The sequence below is a fragment of the Phyllostomus hastatus genome, unplaced genomic scaffold, assembly GCF_019186645.2.
Source record: "Phyllostomus hastatus isolate PE091 unplaced genomic scaffold, TTU_PhHast_1.1 phas_scaffold_555, whole genome shotgun sequence".
NCBI lineage: Eukaryota > Metazoa > Chordata > Mammalia > Chiroptera > Phyllostomidae > Phyllostomus > Phyllostomus hastatus.
Genome location: NW_025334036.1, coordinates 4,190,519 through 4,211,822, shown reverse-complemented (window position 1 = coordinate 4,211,822; position 21,304 = coordinate 4,190,519). Strand labels below are relative to the sequence as shown.

The window sequence follows — 21,304 nt, the reverse complement described above, 5'->3', positions numbered from 1 at the left end:
CGTAATTTGGTCTTGAGTTTTGTTTGTTTGCTTGTTCTAGAAAGACAGGGAAGGGAAGACAATGGCTTAAAACACTACACACACAACTAGCTTTTATTTGTTTTTTCCCTTCTCCATGGGCCCAGACGCTTTCACAGAACGCACGGCTTTCACGAGTTCGACTCGTTTCCTCCTGCTCTTTCTCCCGGGCCCAGGAAGCCCACCGACTCACTACGAAGTTAGCGCAGTGTTCAGCGATCAGCCCGGAGAGGAAGGGGGACGACGCCCAGAGCCCGGCCCCGCCCCCCCCACAGGGAGAGGCAGTCAGCACTCCTCACAGGACAGAGCAGGCAAGACCCACACACACAGACAAACTACTCGTTTATTGCTAGGAATCAAGTCTGCTTCTGGATATTCCCTGAAAAGATGGGGCAACCACAAAACGTCCGTGAGGCCCCACCGCAGACCTGCGCGAGCACCGTCCACGGGCAGCCCAGTCCATCAGAGGTCCAGCAGAAACCTCCTGACCTGGGCCAGGTATTTGGGCTTCAAATAGTCACCCAGCTCGTCCTTACTGACCCACACATGCCGGCCCCCCTTCCCGGCCGGGGAGAAGTCCCCCGTGAGCAGCAGTGCTTTGAAGAAGAACACTTTGGCCCCAAGGCTACTTTCTGTCCGTACGGCCTGGGGGAACTTGAACTTGTAGTGGCCACAGGGTGCATTTCCCAGGAACTTGGCTTCCATGTTGTTTTCTGAGAGAGGGGGGAAACAGAGTTGGAAGGTGAGGACACACTCACCTGGTTGTTCTGGCTCCCAAAACCTCCGAGAGGGATTTCGGGCCAAGGTAAAAGCAGGCCCCGGAGGGAGACGGGGTCACTCCTGAAGAGCCGGGGTTCACCGGGTCCCTCCATGCACCGAGCCACCGCCATCCAATGAAGTCAGCAATGCAGTTCAAAGGTCAGGACCGGGGGCCAGGGCACTGAACTCCCAGACAGGGCCCCGCCACCATCTGCTGGTGAAGGACCGAGACTCCTGGTATCTACAAAGCAGAATCCACCAGCCTTTCAAAGGGAGTGGTTCACGGAAACATGAAAAGGACCGGACCTGACTTCTGTAGAGTGAACACATCGTAACCGAAGTTAAAAGACAAAGGGACGCCAACAGGTGATTTCTGCAATGTGCAACACAGGGTTAATAACCCCAGCCCAGCAGGCCAAAGGATGAGGAAATGACAGGTGAATTTCTAACTGGCATTTGGAGAGCTGGTTAGCTAAATTAAAAAGAAAAAAAAAAAGCTGATCTCAGCCCTCATATCAAAATTAATACCATCAGATCAAAGACTAACAACAGAAACTTAAAATTTTTATTGAATGTTTGTTCATTTTGGATGGCAGTTTTATGGATGTTTAATATTTTCTGAGTTTTTCCGTATTTTTAAATTTTTCATTAAGGAGAAAGAGACCATAAGAGTACTTTCTGTATCATTTTTGAGAGAGGAAGGCCTAACCAAAACACAAAACTTTTTAAAAAAAGAAAGAAAAGATATTTATTTACATAAAAATGAAAGCTTCCTTCAAGGGAAAAAAAAGCATAAAAAAGTCAAAGACAAAAATGACAAACTAGAAAACGTATTTCAACACATTCGACAGAGAAACCCCTTAAGGTATAAAAAATATTTAGAAATCAATGAGAAAAAACAACACGTCTAAAAGAAAAATGAACCAAGCACACGAACGGGAAGTTCCCGTGGAAGTCAGTACCAATGACTTACAAGCCCATTACAACGTGATGGGGTTCGGCATTACCACTGAGGAAACACGCAGTGAGGCGACCACGCGTGACTGAAGTCCGCACGCCGCGCTGCAGGCCGCATGTCCCGGCCGAGGGGGACATGGTCCCCTCCGACGGGCGTGACCCGCACAGCCGCTCTGCCTGGCCAGAGCCAGCTGCCGACTCCACTCCCACGTCCCCACGCGTCTCCCAACCCTGCTCCCAGGCCCTCCCCGTCCCAGACGCAGCCGTGCGGCCACGGGCGCGAAGGTGAGTGGACAAGGGCGTTCGCTGCAGCTTCCCTTGTTAAGGCCACAGTCGGGCTAAACAAAAGGCGGTACGTACACGCTATGAGACAGCGCACTGGTGTTAAAAAGTGCGAGCCATGTCTTCACGTACTGACACAGAAGGCTGTCTATATGAGGGGAAAAGGGTATGTAACTCTGTAGCATGTAGCAATAAGCTCTGACTGTGGGGGAAAAGGAAACATAAAATGAGTATGTGCTTCCCATTTCTAAAAGCACACACCAAATACTGTTAATGGTGGTTGCCTCTGAGAAGGGAAAATTACTTCTTATCCCAGAATATACTCACTAGACACTGTGTAATAATTCTCTCACTTTATACAATTGACTTCCTCGCTATTAAAAAACACCACTAGATACAACATAAAATACCGACAGCAGGTATCTGTGAGTGGTGGGATCACACTGGCGTGTTGTCTTTATGCCTTGCTGAAATTTCCACTTGATTCAGTGGACACATACTACTTTTCTACAATCTTGGAAAAAATGGGTTAAAAAATATAATCAAATCAAGAAAAAAAGAAACCCTTCATCACAGACGTGAGCAAAGAACCTGAACAGGCAGTTCACGGATAAAGAAATACAAACAGCCAATAAACACAAAAAGACGGTCCACTCACTGGCAATGAGAAGATGCGAATCCCAAATCAATCGTTTTCCCTGACTGCACGGGCAAAACTCAAAGGAGAGTGCCTTACGTAGGGGGTCTGGGTGCACAGGCGCTCCTTCCCACCACCCCTGAAAACGCCCAGTGGCAGGTGCGCCGTCGTGCAGGACCGCGAGGCAGCACCTGCCAGCAACGCCAGCGAGTCTCTCCTTAGCCGTGAACCCCACCCCTGGGAGCTCCAACGTGCGGAAACGCACGGAGAGTGTGGTGCCAGAGGGAGGGATAGAACGGGCTTTGACTGTTTTCATAAATACACCTTTATATTGCTTAAGCTTTTCTTTGCCATTTTAATAAATTTCTAATAAGTCAACACATTTTATTTCATATGCACTTAAGTGTCAACATTTAACAAACACGTCTCCCTGCAGAGCCACTGGCTGCAGCGGGGAGGGGAACCAGCGGTGCGGTGCCCAGAGCGGTGTGGTGCCGAGGAGGATCCCCTTCCCATGTGGCACGGAGGAGGCAGAGCTGCGCGGGCGTCCGTCAGGTCTGACGTGAGGCGGGCTGAGCGTCTGAGCACCACCATCCCGTGAGCCCCCCCGCCATCCCCTCCCTTGGGGTGGCTGAGAACACCGAGAGACGGCACAGGCCCCACCCATTCCGCTCTGCCCCGCCACCTCCTCTGCAGGCACCCCGGCCCCTCCAGGGAGAGGGTCCAGGGGGCACCCACCGGCTGCTGACAAGTCGTCAGCAGGCACTTAAGCCGGTGGCACTTATACTGCAAACCCATCTTCTCAGTGAACGCTCAGCAAGTGCCCCCTCCGTGCCAGGCGCTCTGCTGAGAGCTGGGGTGACGGGGGACAGACGCTGCACGTACCTTGGAGGGAGTCCGACTTACGGCTGGGGAGGGAAGCGTGTTAATAAACGAGCACAGGGCAATGGGGTGAGAGAAAGAGTGCACTCTGCACTACAACATACGCTCCCAGGGAGCGGGGGTCCCGTCCTGCCCAGCGCCGTGACTCCGCCGCCCAGACAGCGTCCAGCAAGGGGAAGGCAGAGTGTGCGCTGGCTGCACGCTCTGAGTACGGGCAACGCAGGCGCGGTGGGCGCCTGCGGGGAGGCCCGCGCTCTCCACCCAGAGGCCCGGAGAAGCTCCCACCACAGAAGGCACGACAAACGAGCCAAGTCTTACAAACCGAGTGGTCAGACCAGGGAGGAGTAAAGGCATCCAATCAGAAGCCAGCATGCGTCAAAGCAGAGACGCAGGAAAGACCACGTTATTCAAGGAATGCAAGAGGTTTGCTAGGCCAGAACCTAGACTACACATTAATGGGACGGGAGACGGGTGAGCTGGGGGTCAGAGCACAGAAGACCTGCAGGCCATGCTTGAAAGTCTGAACTTCTGTGGGAAACCCTGTAAGAACTCTAGAGCAGTGGCCAGGGACCTGTGGCCGAGCAGCTCATTTCTAGCAGCACTCAAGGCCAAGACACAGAAAAGGGGTGCTTACTTGGTACCCACTTCAACAGCCAGTGTGGTGGTTCTCGACCCCTGTGATTCGCTCCCCGGGTATTATTTAGCAATATCTAAATATTTTAGTTGTCACAAGAGAGCAGTAATAATGGGTTAGTGCCACTGGCATCTGGTGGATATTGGCCAGAGATGCTGCTGAACAGCCTGTAATGCACAGAACAGTGCCCACAAAAAATTCCTTGGCCCCAAATATCAATAGTGCCAAGGCTGAGAAACCCCAGTCTAGCCAGAAGTAAAGGGCTCATGGCCAAAGCTGTGGGAGTAAAGAAGAGTGCAGTACTTAGAGCAGACCAGGTGGGACTCAGGAATTTACGGACGCCGCAATGAGCTCAAGGATAACGCTGAGGCTTCTAGCTGGGTGAGTGGGCGAGAGGCAGTGCCAGTAAGCAAGGATAACAGAAGCAGCAGGCTGAGAGAATGGCAGCAACCTCAACTCACAATGTGCAGCTGACCCTTGAACAAGGTGGGGGTCAGGGGCGCCGGCCACCCACGCAGTCGCAAATCTGTGCATAACTTCTGACTCCTCCAGAACCTAACTGGTAATAGCCTACTGCTGACCAGGAGCCTCACCATTAACACAGACGGTCAGGTAACACATATTTCACGTGTGTGGGTATCATACACCGTATTCTCACACTAAAGCAAGGAGAGAAAAAGTACCGAGAAAACCCTAAGAAATGCGCTCACAGCACTGTATGCACTCACTGAAGAAACGCTGCATGCGCATGGCCCCGAGGGGCAGGCCAAACCCACGTTGTTCGGGAGCCAGTGCGCCGGGCGTGAAAGTCGCAGTGGGACAAAGGCGGATTCTCACTTGATCTAAGGGAAACCCTCACCTCTGAACCCGTCCTGGCAGTCAGCCTGCACATTCCGGGGCCGGGGAGGAAGCAAGTCTCGTGGGGTTCAGAGGGGGGCCGAGAACTCACCTGGGAGCGCGGCCAGGGTTCGCTCGGCCGTCCCTCGGAGGGTCTCCCCGGGCTGCCACTCTGCCTGGGGCAGCATCCAGACGTCCTCGTCTCCCAGCTTCTCTCTGACCAACAGAACAAGGTTCCTGTCCAGCTTCCGGTGCAGTGAGGTTCGGTCATTCTTCTCGTCGGCGTCTGCAGAGACAGGGGGGCGGAGGAGACAAGGCAACTGTGATCCGCCAGGCCGAGGAGATGAGCGCTTCACATCCTTCCTTCAAGGCGGACCCGCAATCCTCGCCCTCAAACACACTTACACAGCAGACTCCCGCCCCCCGCCAGCCCGTGGTTCCCTTTTACCCACAGCCAAAGCACACATGGGAAATTCCAGAAATAAAGTATTCGAACGTGTTAAACTGCGCACCCCCCTGCTCCATCCCACCGGGGGACGCATCGCCGCTTTGCCCAGTGTCTCCTCGCTGTGTGTGCTCCGGGCCCCGGTCACTCGGCCGCCTCTGTTACCAGACCACCTCTCACAGTATCCCAGTGTGTGTGTGTGTGTGTGTTCCCATCACCCTTTTTGACTTAGTCCTGGCCCCAGAGCTTAAGGGCAGTGATGCCAGAGACTCAGATATGCGAAAGATAGGCCATAAAGTGCGTCCTATAAGTGAAACGGTAAGTACAGTACAGTATTTCGAGATAGGCCACATTCACCTAACTTTCATTACTGTTTATTGCCATAATTGTTCTCCTTTATTATTAGCTATTGGTAATCTCTTAAAGGGCCTCACTTATAAATTAAACTTGACCGTAAGTGTATATGTATAGGAAAAAACATAGTATACAGAGTTTGGTACCATCCATGGTTTCAGGCAACCACAGGGGTCTTTCCATGTGTTCCCTGTGGATGGGGGAGGGGGGAGCTACTATAATCAAATTACAACCCCAACCCATTTCCCTGAACCTTTTGAAGGAAGAGTCTCACAATCTTGAGGAAACTAAATATAAAAAAAGGAAACCAAAAGCTGAACTTCTCCTCCGAAGAGCAAACCGTAAAGTACTTGGAGCTTCTGGAAAAGGAGCAATACCCATACTAATTCAAATCCTGTTACTTCATTGGTTTTGACACTGTTACTGACTTAAGTAGCCCCACCTTCTCTTCAATATTCTTCTGTGAGACAAGGATAAGAGAACCCCGCCCTGGCTGAGGACAGCTTTAGGCTAAATCACAGAGAACTAGTGGGAAAAGGCCTTATTTCCCCCCCTCAGTCCAAAGTAGGAGAAAAACTCAGAAAACATTCATAAAGTTTAAACGAGAGAGAAAAGGCTCTCCCAAAATCCTTACTTCCTATTCAAAAATAACACAGGCCTTAAATAGTTGTATTAGAGAGAGATGTGAGGAACAGAGAAAAAAATTTATTTTCCTCTCACCTGAAAGAAGTTTCCTCATTTGCAATGGTTTGTCACTTAAAACACAAAGCAGAGCTAGGCGACTGTCCTTTGTCTGGGAACCAGCATGCTCCCCTTTCCCCTTCCTCCTACCGGCCTAAAAAGACCACGGACCTGTTACTCGAGCCCCAGGTTTGAACTGCAGGAACTTCTGCTCCCACATGTCTTCCAGGTCCTGCACCAGCAATATACTCTTTTCGTCATCTTCATCGTAGATGTCCGCTTTCTTCTTGGCCAGGCGCTGGGCCTCGTCCAGAGCGCGGAGCTCGTGGTCCGAATACAGGCTTCTCTCTACCTCGATCTGGACACAGAAAAGACAAGAAAACACGCAGAATAAAAGCGTGCTTTAGCAGAGACTCAGTGCACTTGACAGACTCAGCAGCTTATCGCCCAACGTAAGCAGACACACCATCAAAACACCACAGGAAAATACAGAGAAAGAAAAAGGTCACCTGCACTTTGGGCTTCAGTCACAGCTGCTAAAAAAAAAAAAAAAAGTCAGGATGTGACCGGACGTCAAGAAGCTGGGGACAGAGACCCGGGACGGGCACTCACTGCCCGCCCACTGACCGAGCTCCAGTCCTGTCAGGGTCCGATCAGAATCTCACTCACCATGGGCTTTCCTGCCTCGGGGAGTTGACAGATGCCGTTCCTTCTTCCTAATCTCCCCTCCCGGGAGATTCCCTGCTCCTCCTTCAGATCCCAATTTCAATATCACTTTCTTTGAGAGGTACTCCTGACACCTCTCATAAAATCAAAATTAGATGCCCCTGTTAAATTCTCTTACAGTACTGCCTTTTCCTTTACAACACTTACCAGACTCCGCAATTAGTCATGTGATTATTTGGTTATTGACAGGCCCTCCTCCACTTGCCTGAAACACTCGGAGAACCACAGTTATGTCTATCTTATTCCCACTGCATCCCTAGCATTTTACTTATTTTTAAAGACATTTCTACTTACTTTTGGAGAGAAGGGAAGGGAGGGAGGATGAGAGGGAGGAAAAACATCAATGCTGACAGAGCAACACCAATCTGCTGCCTCCCACACGTGCCCCAACCAGGGACTGAGCCTGCAACCCAGGGATGTGTCCTGAGCAAGAATCGAACCCTCGACCTTTTGGTTTTGGGGACGATGCCCAACCAAATAAGCCACACCAGCCAGGACTGCATCCCTGGCGTTTTAGCACAATGTTTGTGGCAGGAAAAGAAACTGCTCTCTGTAACACTTGCAAGTTTTGTCGGAATAAAAGCTGAGTAAAAGTTATTTTTAGGTAAGGAGCTGACTAGCAGAAGTTGCTAGGTAATGATATCTCAAGGTCACTAACCTTGCCCCTGCTTCTGAATGCTTGCTTTCAGCAGCTGGTCCCCCTCCCTTTCTGCCTATGTAACTAGTATATAAAAGGGACCCCTAACCCAGCCTTTTTGGCTCAGGATTTGGGAATTGACTCCCTTGAGCCCCGCACTCGTGTAATAAAGTTTGTGCTTCGTTCTCTCCCCGCATGTGGGTGGATTTTCCACAACATGTCTGTCGTACAAAGTAAGTGCTCAATGATTACCTGTAAAGTGATTAATGAAATACTTTGCAGAAAAAATTAGTGCACCAAGTAAAAAGCATGACTTGAAGTTTATAGCTCTCCCTTTAGAGTATACAGAAACACACCATTCTTTAGTCACTACTATCTCTGGGGACTTGAAACCGTCACAGTTACCACACCCGACTTTTAGCCCATACTTCCTCACCTGCCTCTCACATTAACAGTCCTGAGAGGCAAAACGGGGCTGACTTGACCACAGGCATCTTACAGAAGCGCCACTGCCTGTTAACACTCATCACGAAGACTCCCTCCTCTCCAAACTACCAACTACCTATGATACAGACTGATTCCGTCTTGTTCACCACCGCTTCCCACGAGTGTCGAATGAAAAAAGTGTCTCCAGAGAGTTGCCTAAGGTGACAATAAAGGTCACTGAAAACAAACTATCTTTTACTGAAAGGCTACCATGTACCAAACTAACCCAGAAAGGCAGGTACCATTTTGCAGGGAAGGGTATGGAAGTTCTGGGAGGTGAAGTAACTTGTCTAAGGTCACACAGACTAATTGGTGCCACAGTCGGGATCGAACCCAAGCCCACGTGTCTCTATTGGTTCCCTAACGGCATCCAGAGGCCGCCACTCGCACCTCAAATCTACCTGTTGTAGTAGAGCCGCCATCTCTTCCTGCAAAGGGGTTAGCGGCTTCGAGATCACAGGTGGCCGCTGCAGGCACAAGGCACCCAACAGGCGCCATGGCGAACTGCTGTTCGACGGTGCGGCCGCAAGAGTCAGGCTGCGAGAACCCAGACGATTGCCCCAGAAGCCCTCGAAACGCCGCCAGCCCTTCGCCACCGCTAAGAGTGCACGCCTTCCCGGCGCCGCCATCTCTGCCCTCCCACAATGCACCGCGGCGCAGCGGCCCGGAGCCAATCCTAGGTTCCCACAAGGCAGCGCGGGGGCAGAACACAGGGGACAGCCAAGTCCCCGAAAGGCCAGAAGGAACCATTCCAATGTGGAGGGGTGGGCGAAGACCCATGTTAGAAGGCCAGGGGAAAAGAAGAAAACTCCCAGTTGAAAATAGTAGCGATGGTTATTATAGCGCATATAAATCGGGATAAGAATCTTTAACGCACCCTCTGAAGAGTAACCAGATTACTTTCCCTCTGTACTTCCCCCCACAGGCGGTCGTGGTGCCGGCGCCGCGGACGGGAGCTCATTGGGGTCAATTCAAGTCATGCAGGCTGCAAGAAACGCGGGGTCTCGGATCTTGCGGTCTTGGGTATGGCCATCGACAAGCAGGTAAGAATGATTACCCTCTCTGAGCCCAGGGCCAGGTCCGGGAGTACGCTCCCGCCCTTGTCCCACGAGCCACCTGGACGCCAGTAGCTGTTAGGCTTGGGACCTCAGCGAGTTTCCCTTCCCCGCAGGGTCGTGGCCCGGGCGCCGGCCGCCACCATTCACAGGGGCGCCCAGCAGCTGCAAGACGCGGCGGCCAAGCAGGAAGTTGAGAAGACGGCGGCTCCGGCTCCGGCCCCGGCCCCGAGCCGCAGCAGCTTCAGGTGAGGGCCATTTCGGGCCAGCCCTCGGGACACCAGCACCCCGCACCCCACACTGTGAGAACCAGTGAATTCCCAACTCTGTCACTTACAATCTGTGCGACATTATGAGAACCCCCTAAGCCTCCGTTTTCTCGACTAAAAACGGGCATAACGCCGAGAGAGGTTGTGAGAATCAAAGGAGCTGAGCCTTGGCACAAAGCGGGTGCTCAGCGAACCTTGCATGCGTGAATGATTGGATGTCAAGGTTGTATAGTAAATATCAGCTCTCTTCCCCTCTGAGAGGGAGACCGCCTCAGACTAACACACAGAATGGGAAGGGGGAGGAGGTGCTACACGATGGTGTAGATTATTGCACGCTTTTTAGAGTTGGTCTAAGGTCTAGGGAGGTTTTTGTGCTCAGCCCTTGGGGTTGGCATCTTGCTTCTCACCACTGCCACCACTTCGACGAGCTAAGTGTATTTCACATCCACTTAACGGACACTTATTGAGCATCTACTATGTGCCAAGCACCAGCAGTGCCAGCACAGATACAAAAGGGTGTTCCTCCCCACAGTAGGGAAGACAAACATGCAAACATCTTCCCCGTTTTCCGACCAGTAGTGTACTGGCGGCAAGCACTGGTTGCTTGGAAGTACGAAAGAGTGAATCCAGTAAGACTGGAGAGAAGGAAATGTGGACCTGACAACTGAATTGAGTGGGACTTCAGCTGGACAAGGTGAAAGGGGTGGCTTTAGGCACAGCTAACAGGCTGTGTAAAGGCAGGTGCTGTGAAAGAACGTGGTGCGTTCAGGTGTGTGTGTGACAGCAGATGAGGTCAGCCAGACCAGAAGGAATCAGAATGCCCTCGGTCTTGTCTGTGGCCAGAGCTTAGTGGGGGAGCTTCTAAAGATTCTGTTCCGGTCGTTCAGCATTGCCAGGCGCTAGTTCAAGGTGTTGGGGACACGCTGGTGAGCACACACACAAAAACACCTGCCCCCGTAGAATTTAAATTCTAGTGGACGGGGGACAGCAAATGCAAATCAGGTAAAACATGGGAGTGGGACACATGGTAGGAGGGTGTGTGGTGTTTGTCAGCAATGGCAAGAATGCCAACATGGAGTGAGGAGTCCAGACAGGAGGCGAAGGGGCCGGGGGTGTGGCAGGCACACAGGGTACCCGAGGATTGGCAGGGACCTCAGCACTCACCCTGAGTGACATGGGAAGCCCCTGGAGAGGGTTGACACAATTGTGCTTCCATTGTCAGAAAATCTCCTTGGCTGTGGTGTTGATATTGAACTGTGAGAAAGCAAGGAGTCTGCTGAGCAGTTAGAAGACTACTTAAATAATCTAGGCCAGAGATGATGATGGCTTGGGCCAGAATGGCAGCTGTGGGGGTAGCATGAACGATCGGACTGATACATTTGGTAAGTGGAACCCACATGATTGGTTAATGTAAGGTGTGAGAAAGGGGAGGAGTGAAGAACACTAAAATTTTGGCCTGGACAGCTAGAAAGATGGAGTTGTTGTTAAGCTGGAGAAGACTGCAGGAGCTTGGAATTGGGTGGTTAGGTTGGAGATGCTTAATTAACATCCAGGTGGGGATACAATGCTGGCTGTTAGAAGTGGAGGTCAGGGGACAGATCGGGGCCAGACATGCACATGGGGACCATCAGCATGGATGATGGTGAGACTGTAAGGCCGTCGAGAGAGTCAGTGCAGGTAACGAGGAGAAGTCCAACACCGAATCCTGGAGCCCTCTGACATTCAGAGATTTGGCAGATGAGGAATGACCAGCAAGAGAGAAAGAAGAGGTGGGGAGAAATGGAGCGTTTGTTGTTGTTGTTTTTTAGAAGCTTTTTTTTAAAGATTTTATTTATTTATTTTTAGAGAGGGAAGGGAGGGAGAAAGAGAGTGAGAGAGAGAAACATCAATGTGCGGTTTCTGGGGGTCATGGCCTGCAACCCAGGCATGCACCTTGACTGGGAATCGAACCTGCAACACTTTGGTTCGCAGCCCGAGTTCAATCCACTGAGCTATGCCAGCCAGGGCACGTTTTGTGTGTGTGTGTTTTTTTAAATGAGGTTGAAGGGCAAAGATGAGTTGTGTCAAATGCTGCTGCAAGGACAGGTCGATGGGCTGATGACGAATTGCTCCCTGCACCGAACATCGTGAGTCGGTCGGTCGGTGACCCTGACTTGAGCATCTTTGGTGGAGCGACAGGGGCTGGTGTCCGAGTGGAGTGGGTTTGAGGATAAAAGACAGGAAGACACAGCAGGTGCAGTCCGTTCTCTGAGGGGCTCTGCCGTCAGGGTCACAGAGAGATGGCAGTAGCTCATGGAGGCTTCAAGGGCGAGAGGTTTTTGTTTGTTTTTCGGCTGGGGAGATGACAGCGTGTTTTGCCGATGGGAACGACGCAGCAGAGAGAGGGGAGAGAACGGTGGTGCCGGGGCGGGAACGTCGCTGGAGAGACGTCCTTGAGAGGCTCGCACTTAAGTGGGGCACCGTCAGCAGGAGAACACGCAGAGTTTGTGGGCACAGGTGTTTGACAGGGGGAGCCGGACAAAATTCTGATTGCTCCCATGTCTCCGTGAAGGTCATCCGCCGTCAGGGCGGGAGCAGGAAGGAGCTGGAGGTTTGAGGAGGCAAAGGAAAGGACAAACTGGTCATCCAGGAGAACGGAGGGGCAATGGAACCGGGGACGTGCCGCAGGATTGCCAGGCGGTGCTGAAGGCCTGCGTGGCGTTAGGATTCATTAAACACAACAACAACAACAACAACAACCGGTGGTTCTCAGCCTGGGGTGGTTCTGCCTCCACGGGGACTCTGAGCAACACCTGAAGACATTTCTGGTTGTCACAGTGCAGGACACACTAGGTAGTGGGCAGAGGCCGGGGTTGCTGCTCAACACCCAGCGTGTGAGGACAGCCCCCCACAGCAGTGACTCATTCGACCCGGTGCATCAGTGGCGCTGAGGCTGAGAAGCCACAATACAGGGAGGCCGGCCAGCATTGCTGTGCACTTCTTCCCAGCCAGCTGTGCAGGTGCACACACAGGCTCAGAGTGGCTGGAGACACGGCTGTCACCAGGGCTAAGGGTTTGCCAGGAGCAAGAGTGAAGTTGCGTTGGGGCAGGGGATGGAGGGCGTGTGTAAGGGAGTGATGATAGTGACCAGCCACGAAGCTGACTGGAGGTCAGGGCAGAGCTGAAAGCATCAGGGGTGTGAGCACAGGGGAGAAGCTGGTGGGATCTGTGGGCTGGAGGGGTGCCCCGTGCAGGAAGCCAGTGGGAGGGGCTGGGAGGTGGTGGCCAGCGTGCGATGCCGGGGAGGGCGGTTAGGGTGAGGTTGCAGGTATGGTCAGGGCTCGTTACCACGAGAGTAAGTAGCCAGGGGAGGAGAGAGGACGGAGGGTCATCGCAGAGAAGGAAGTCAGGCAACAGCAGCCAAGGGCCGGAACTGGAAGGCTCTCCCTGCACTCCTGCATGTAATTATGCAGGAGCCGTGGGCCGTGAGCTGTGGTCTTTGCATTTTCCTGCATGCATCTTCATTTCTAGAAATTGTCTGTTGAGGACCATGGAGCAGGGCCTTCTCTTTCTGGGAGCAGAGCTGCAGCATCCCCAGCCGAGGTCCCAACTTCTGCCACGCTTGTGTCAGGGCCTATCTGGGCTGCGGGTGCCTGGGGACCAGCAGATTCTCACACCTGAAGTGTACGCAGCAGAAGTCAGACCCCTCCCAGACCCCTCCCAGACCCCCTCGGCTGGGCAGACACAAAGCCACGTGTGCCCCACCGGCCCCTCTCTCCATTTCCCTGCTCTGAGGAGGGGTTTGGGCACGGAGAGGCAGTGGTCCCAGTCTGGAAAGCTCTGTCTTCCCCTTTCCTGGGCTTCTGTGGGACGGGCCATTTGTCCATTTGTACAGTGGTCCTGGCAGGTGTAAAGGCCTGATCTGGTCCATGCCTTCAATTAAACGTTTCAAGTTCCGAGTCCTTCCTAGTTCAGAAACCTTGCATTGTATGTAGGGCATTAATTACACTGGTGCATTCTGACTTTAGGTGGCTTGATTTTTTTTTAATGCCCTGCCCCCCAGGTCAGTGGGGGCAATTTTCAATTGGAAAGCAGTGATGTTTTAAACATTCATGTCATCTCGGAGCCTTGCCCACTTTTCCTCCTGGCGGGTAGCCTGGTAAGCTAGGAACCTGCTCAGATGCTAAATCGTCTCTTAAGATCAGGCCTAGCAGGAAAGAATACACTTGTAGCTGTTGAATACTGATGTGTTGTTTTGTTTTCGATATTTCTGGGAAAAGAGGGAGGGCTGTTCTCAGATGATAGCGAATTTTCTAGACCTAAATCTGTGCATTGCAGGTGGCCGTGGAGCACACGCCTAGATCTGACTTGCACACGGAGGCAGGGTGCAACGGTGGGCTCACGGGCACCTCGGGGGCTTAGTGACCGCCGAGTGCGTCCAAATAAAAGAAAGCACGCCAGGAGACACAGAGCTCCGAGCAGAGGCAGGTCCCCTGGGCCCACGGCCTGGCTTCCCGGCTCCCCCGTCCCCCACTCCCCGTGCCTCAGCGTCTCCACCTGAGAGTGGGGAGCAGCGACCTGGGGGAGCCAGGAAACACGTGGGGCAAATGCCCTGGGGCATTTTAGAAATAAGGTTCCCAGGCCCGTCCAGAAGTTGGGGGTGGGGCTTGCCCATCGCCCCGTCCGACGAGTCTGCTGTTCCGAGGGAGCGGTGGATCTGGGATGGGGACCGACAAACCACACCCCGAGGCCAGGGCAGCCAGGTTCTCCTGGGCAGCCACACCTGCCGAGTCACCGTTGTCGGCACCAGCGCCATTTCCGCGCCGTGAGCCAGGACTGCCACAGAAACCTCGGGGCCAGCAAAGCCTGTGGTGTCCACTCTCTGGCCCTTTTCCGGAAGAGTCTACCGACCTCTATTCCAGGGGACACTGGGTTTTGTTTATAGTGACGATATTATGCGTATCATTAAAATTTTGTTCTTTTTTTATACACAGTCAAGATGTCATTTACAGATGGTGAGAGAGAAAGAGGTTTACCTGTATATTTTCAGTGACAGAAAGCGGGTCCGGCGGACTCTCTAGTGCAGAGGCCTGCGAACCCTGATCCGCTCACACTGGAAGGGACAAGCCGGGTGGGAGTGTGGTCGTGACCCTTTCCTTCCAGCAGAAAGTCACTCACTCCCTCTGTCTGCGTCAGCAGCTCCGGGGACAGCCGCCTGCGTAGCACTCACGGATGGGTTGGCGGCGCTGGGACTGGAGGGGGTGGTGGGGGCAGCTGCCTCTGGAGCGGGTTGCGGGCGGGCGGTGGGGGGCGCTGCTGCATTTGTCTGCACTGTGGACCTCTTTGATTCTAACAGACAGGACAGTTTTGCATAGACTGTTTCTTCTCATTGCAGCATTTACCCCCCGGTCCCAGGACAGGAGAGCTCCCTGAGGTGGGCAGGGAGGACGTTTGAGGAGATCCCGATCGCGCACATCAAGGCGTCGTACAACAAGTAAGTGGGGAGGGTGGGCCCTGGGCAGTCTGTGTGGGCTCCTTTCCCCTTCACAGGGAGGGCAGGGTGGCCTGGGCACCTGCGTGGGTGGAGGCCAGGGTGCCGCAGTCTGCTCGGTGCCACCGATGCACACGCCCGCCGGGCTCCCTCCGGTCTGGGGAAACCCGCTCTCGTCCCTGTAACGTTCGTTGGATTTCACGAGAACGTGAGCTGGGCTGGGCATATGGTGCTGGTGAGGTCTGCTCTCCTGCAAACGGTGTCAAGGCCATTCCCACCTCGTGTCGGCCGCGGGAGCCTTGCTGACATGAGTGACGACCTGCAGGCCAGCGCCCCCGGAGACGGGTCAGCGGTTGGTCACGATCTGCCCACGTAGCCGTGCAGAGAACAACACGAGAGACTGTTGGTGGTCACGGACTGAGGGTGGGGCACAGTGAGATGTCGGGGTTCACTCAGCATCGTGGGCGGCGGGGACCTACTCTGTAGCTCCCGGTTTGGGCTGTCTCAGTAGGAAACCCAAGAGGCCCCGGGGGGGACATGGCAGCGCTGGCCAGGGCTGACCGACCCCGTCACCGCCCCTCCTCGTCCTCTCCCCTGCGAGCTCTCGGGGGCTCCTCAGACCAGAAGGCGGGTGATGACGACTGAGGGGGGAGTGGGAAGCGTGTTTAAGGATTTCTCAAGTCATCCTCAGTTTTCAAAGTTACAGGTGATTAGTAAAGGTGTTTTCTTATTTTAAAAAAACTTTGATCGTAAAACAGTGTCATGAGCATTAAAATTATGCAATATGGTAACGTTGCTAACTTTTTTCTGTGCGATCATGGTTTCATGGGGGGAGTGGAAACCGTTTACAGATGCAGCTCGGTTGGGTAGGAGCCGGTGGTCGTTGGCGGAAGGCCATGGGTCCCTGGGAGTTCCTACGCTATTCTATTCAGTGTTGTGTCTATTTGCAACTTTCCCAATGAGAAGCCTTATTTTTTATTTTTTATTTTTAATGACCTGATATAGAACATCTGAGTTTAGGGGGCGTGCCGGGTGAGGGCAGCACCCCCAGCCTGAACGCCGGCTCCGGGAAAGACTGTAGGGTAGAGCCCACCGCCCGCAGAGGGCGGGGCTTGCCGTAGTCTCCCCGGCCGCCACTACCAGGGACCTCAAACTGCCGCCAACAACAGACTCCCCTTCCCGCAGTGTTGGGGGCCGGAAGTGCAGGGCCGGGTGCCAGCGTGGCGCGTTCGGGCGAGGAGCCTCGTCAGGGCTGCAGGTGGCTGGCTTCTCATTGTGTTCTCACGTGGTGGTGGGGGGGGTGGCAGAAGGAACTTTCCAGAGTACCTGTTATAAGGGCACTAACCCCGTTGTGGGGGCTCCACCCTCATGACCTAACCGCCTCCCGGAGGCGCCGCCTCCCAGAGGCCGTCATGCTTGGGGCTAGGATTTCAACCTGAATCTGGGGGGCAGACACAAACATTCAGGCCAGAGCAGCGCTCTCTCCAGATCACGTGACCTGTCCGTGTTCCGGGAGGCGGAGGGGATGACCGGACCCTTCCTGGCGCCCCCGGTGGGAGCTCAGAGACCATGTCGCTGGCCAGCTCACAGCGGCAGCGGCAGCGTTTCCCTTCCCACCCGGGCTCGTGAGGGCGCAGGTCCGCGCTCTCCCCGGACTCTAACGCACAGCCGGTCTCCTCCCCGCCCGCCCTCCCAGCACACAGATCCAGGTCGTCTCTGCCGCCAACCAGCCCCTCGCCCGCACCTCCTGCGGCACGGAGGGCTTCAGGAACGCCAAAAAGGGCACGGGCCTCGCGGCGCAGACGGCCGGCATTGCGGCCGCGGCGGTAAGTGCGCGTCCCCTCCGCGCCCTCCGCGGTGCGCTCCCGCGCTGCGCGCCTGACCCCTGGGCGAGGGTTCTCCCGGGACCAGCCGCTCGGAAGCAGCGGGGGACACGCCAGCTCTTGCGTGACGCCCGAGCACTGAGGGGGGTGTGAAGGGGTCCGCGTGAGAGGGTTTCTCTGTCCCTTCCTGTGAGCTCCCGTGGAAGTCACACGGCCGGCTCACCCCGGAAGGCGGAAGGCGGAGGCGGAGGCGCCGGTGCTGAAGGCTCCTCGCGGCGCAAAGACCGGGGCGGCGGGGCTGGGGCTGGGGCTGGGCCAGGCGGCGGGGACTACAGGCTCTAAGAGAAGCTGCGCTGCCGTGGAAACCAGTCTGAGTGTGAGCCGTTGCCGACCTTTCTAGAAGGAGACCGGCAGTGGGCCGCTAGTGGTGTGTTTATTCGGCATCTCCACGCCAGACGCTTCCCATTCGCTATCTTGATCTTCAGATGCCCTTGGCACCGGCCGTGTTTCTAAGAGCAGTTCAGATACGGGTGTACGACCTGCTCAGGGCCACACAGTCATTTTAGTTCCTGAACAGAGGTATTTCCCAAGGAAAACCTTGACCTTCAGAAAGAAAACACCCCAGTGCCCAAAGCTATTGGTTGCCGACAGTCCAGCAATCGACAGATTATACGAGGAAGGTGTCGGCGTGGACAGTGGCTTCTGCAGGGCAGGGGGGTGACATCTGTGTCCTTCCCAGACTTTCCATCACAACCTCTTTAGATCCAGAAGGAACACTTAAAACCATCACTAACGATTAAAATGATAAGATAACACTTTCTGAGTGGGTGTAAAAGCTCGGCCTTGCAGTCCAAGGCTCCTCCCCAAGGTCTGAGATTCTGCCTTTACTGGCCCGGAGAAGAGCCCGAGCAGTATTCGGAGACTGCCACTAGGTGGCAGCGCGGCCCCGGGTGAAAACGGCTCACCGCTGACGGTCAATCTGCGACCGGAGTCCTGTGCTCCCTTCCCCGTCTTCTGCCTGTGCTCCCGCGCGGGTGCCCCTTCCCCGGAGCCCAGAACCCTGTTGCAAACCCAGGAGATGGGGCCGCAGCAGTTCTCGCTGGGGCACTGACCGCCTGTTTCTCTCCTCCAGAAAGCGACGGGGAAGGGCGTGACCCACGTCCGCGTGGTGGTGAAAGGCCTGGGGCCAGGGCGGCTGGTGAGTGACCGTGGTTCTCCTCGGGGTGTGTGCCTGCTTCTGTAGTCTGGGAAACGGGGCGTGAGAGCAGCTGGGGGACGTGGGGAAGGACCTCGTAGGGGATCTCCACGAGGGCTTGGAGTTCCTTTCTGTCATCCTTACGATCTGCCAGGCTTTTCAGAGCAAGCCCGGGTCACTAAGTGTGATCCCTCAGACTTCCACCGAGGGCCCGCTGTGTGCCGGGCCCTGGGAATGGAGAGGTGGCCCCTGGGGACTGTCAACAATGGGCCCCTCGGCACAGACTGGTGGGTGCAGGGGTGAAGCTGGTGCCCGGGTGCTGGGAGGCCGTTGGGCACGACCGGGAAGCCTCCCCACGGAGGTGACACTGCTCCTGACTGGTCAAGAACAACATGGTGTTGCCCGGGTGAGGGGAGAAGGTCCAAGCAGAGGAAACGCCTCAGGTGGAGCTGCACCAGTGCACTGCCCGAGGAGGGTCGGGTGCCCCGGCAGCCTCTGCACTGAGACGGCAGGGCTCCGGTGGGTGCGGCAGGTGCGACTGAAGCGGACGGCACCCATCACACCCTGGGTTGGAGGTCTGGTTGGGAAGCTCTGCGAGCAGACAGAGTTGAGGTCATAGGTGTCCCAGCCAGGGAGCCTCTCCGCTCTCCTCCCTGCCCCTACCCCACCCCCTGCCACCTCCCCGAGCCCTGTCTGGAGGTGCCGGGTCATCGTGTCTGGGGCCAAGCCGTTCTGCCGTTCCTCTGCTCCTGCCAGGCTGCCATCAAGGGGCTGACCATGGGGGGCCTGGAAGTGATCTCCATCACGGACAACACCCCCATCCCGCACAACGGCTGCCGCCCCAGGAAGGCCCGGAGGCTGTGACAGGAGGAAGCCCCCACCTCCGGACCGCGTCGAAAGCACACCGTCGGAGCTCTCTCCAGAGGGTGGCTTGTCGGAGGTCCTTCAGGCAGAAAGGGACAGCTGTGCCTCCTTACGTGGTGGCCTTTGTCGGACTTTTGACTGGACACCGGCGTCCCCAGAAGCAAGGCCATCCCCTCTTGGACACAGGGGGGCGGGGGGGGGTAGCTGGGGCCCGGACTCCCGCCAGTGAACACTGCCCTCTCTGAAGAAATAAAAGAATATGTCTACTATCTGCAGTGATTCGTGAGCTTTTTGCTTCCAGACTTGGATGTGAACCGTGGAAGGACACTGTCTCCCTCCTGCCTTCTCTTCCACCCTCAGCAGGACCTACGAAGGGTAACGCGTGACCACTGACTGAAAAACCCAACGGGGGGCTTCCTGCACTAGAACCATTGCCGAAGGGAATTACACGGTTTCCCCATGAAACGACATGTGAGCACGATGCAGAAGTCACGGTGCTCTTGAGAACTGCTCTGCGGTCTCACGTGGGCAGCCTGTGTCTGCGCAGACAGAGGCCGAGGAGCAGCTGCGCAGTGCATCATCGGTCAGGGCCCGCGTGGAAAAGGGGGCGCGGCTGGGGGAGCAGGTCTAAGGGTCTAACAGAGAAGCTTAGTGGCGGGCACTTTGATTCCACTGCATTCGAATTAATTTGGACGTACATAGCAGCATGTGGCTGGTGGCTCCCACGTCGGACACTGTGGCTCAGATGTTCTTCAACGTGTGTAGCGAGTGTGCAAAGGCGTGTATGCGCCGCCGCACTGAGAGTTCTGGTAAAAGACTGGAACCTAAACGTCCGTCAACGGGGAGCTGGTTAAAGAAATGAGGTTCCATCCGTGTAATGGGTGTTAGCCCAGACCCGGCCAGGGTGCACTGCTGAGGAAAAACAGGTGGGGAGGGTGGCGTGCACGGCACAGTCACTAGTCTGCGTGGAAAAGGACGGGATATGTGTACGTGCATGTTGATGCACACGCATCGCGTGTCTGGAGAGACAGTCCCCGACACAGCAGCGTCCTTTCTGCAGGGAGCGGACATGCACAGCTGGGAAACGGGCAGAAAAAAGATGTAACTTTTGCCTTCTCCACCTTTAGGAGAGGGTGCTGTGTACCTTGCTGTGGCTTAGCCTGATTAATTAACCACTTAAAATACAACAAAAGTAGAAATAAAGAGCTGGCTTAGAAAAGCGTATGGAAGCTGCCATGAGGCACCACGTACGTTGTCTGCTGCATAACATTTTAATAGGCATTTGACGCCCACGAATCCCGTGACACGCCAGCCCCCGCCGCCCTGCTGGTGGCCGGCTCCTTGGGGGGCAGACACCTGACTCGGCTTGGAAATTGGTTCTGGCAATTACTCTGGCCCCTCCCCTCGCCCACCCAGGCTCAAATTAAACTGTGCACATGCTCTGCAATTTAGCAAAACCGGTCTTGCCAGAAAGTCAGCCTCGTGGCTGCAGGGAGGGGAAGAGAAAGCGCAAGGCTGTTTCCATAGTGCCCCGTGGCAGCTGAGCCCCCTGGATTTGCGTAATCCCCCGGAACCGAAGGAAAGGTCAGCCGAGGGGCAGCGTGGAGTCCCAGGGGCCTGGCGGGCAGGGCCCCTGCTGTCCGGCCCCGGCTGAGCACGGACTCCGCACCCAGGCTGCAGGCCCCACACTCCCCTTCTCCAGCTCGGCCTCAACGTCCCCCTCAGGACCAAGAGGCGGCGGCGTGGGATGGGGCTCTGGCACCCTGGGGGCCTACAGCCATCCTCACCTCACGTACAAGTGACCGTCGTGGGAGAGGGGCTTGCTCAGGGCGGGACAAAGGGCTGACCGGGTGCCCTGGAAAGGCAACGGGCCCTTCTCCCTGTGCCTTTGCCGGGGCTCCCCCTGGCTGCCCTTTTCTCCCAGCCTGCAGTGGGGTGGAGAGGGGCGGGGACTCTGGTGGGGACCCCAGCTCTGCATCAGCCTGCACCTCAGCTACTCCCGCCTGCAGGGGGCGCTCTGCTATACAGGTGCGCATCCTGCAGGGGGCGCTCTGCTATACAGGTGCTCAGCCTGCTCCCTCCGGGCTCCCTGTGGGGCCCTGGCTGGGAGCACAGTGTGAATGCAGATGCATGCCCACCTTGCTGCTGCTGCTGCTGCCATCATCATCATCATCATCATCATCATCATCATCATCATCATCATCATCAACAACTCATGTTCCCTGTGGTTTTAACCAGAAGACATTATGTAGGACCCCATCACCCATCCTCCCTACACCCATATAGCCAGACG

The 21,304-nt window shown here is 55.2% G+C and overlaps 2 protein-coding genes across 2 annotated transcripts; one reads left to right on the top strand and one right to left on the bottom strand.

Moving 5' to 3' along the window:
- Window positions 1-343: 343 nt before the first annotated feature.
- MRPL46 (mitochondrial ribosomal protein L46) lies at window positions 344-8,972 on the bottom strand. Its single transcript, XM_045824721.1, has 4 exons — window positions 8,737-8,972; window positions 6,658-6,844; window positions 5,119-5,292; window positions 344-731 (listed from the first exon to the last, which is right to left on the bottom strand). The coding sequence occupies exons 1-4, from the start codon at window positions 8,962-8,964 to the stop codon at window positions 481-483; spliced, it is 840 nt and encodes a 279-aa protein (XP_045680677.1). The 5' UTR covers window positions 8,965-8,972; the 3' UTR covers window positions 344-480.
- A 111-nt stretch (window positions 8,973-9,083) lies between these two features.
- Window positions 9,084-20,235, top strand: MRPS11 (mitochondrial ribosomal protein S11). Its single transcript, XM_045825091.1, has 6 exons — window positions 9,084-9,378; window positions 9,507-9,638; window positions 15,034-15,132; window positions 16,826-16,955; window positions 18,085-18,150; window positions 18,904-20,235. The coding sequence occupies exons 1-6, from the start codon at window positions 9,314-9,316 to the stop codon at window positions 19,009-19,011; spliced, it is 600 nt and encodes a 199-aa protein (XP_045681047.1). The 5' UTR covers window positions 9,084-9,313; the 3' UTR covers window positions 19,012-20,235.
- Window positions 20,236-21,304: the final 1,069 nt, after the last annotated feature.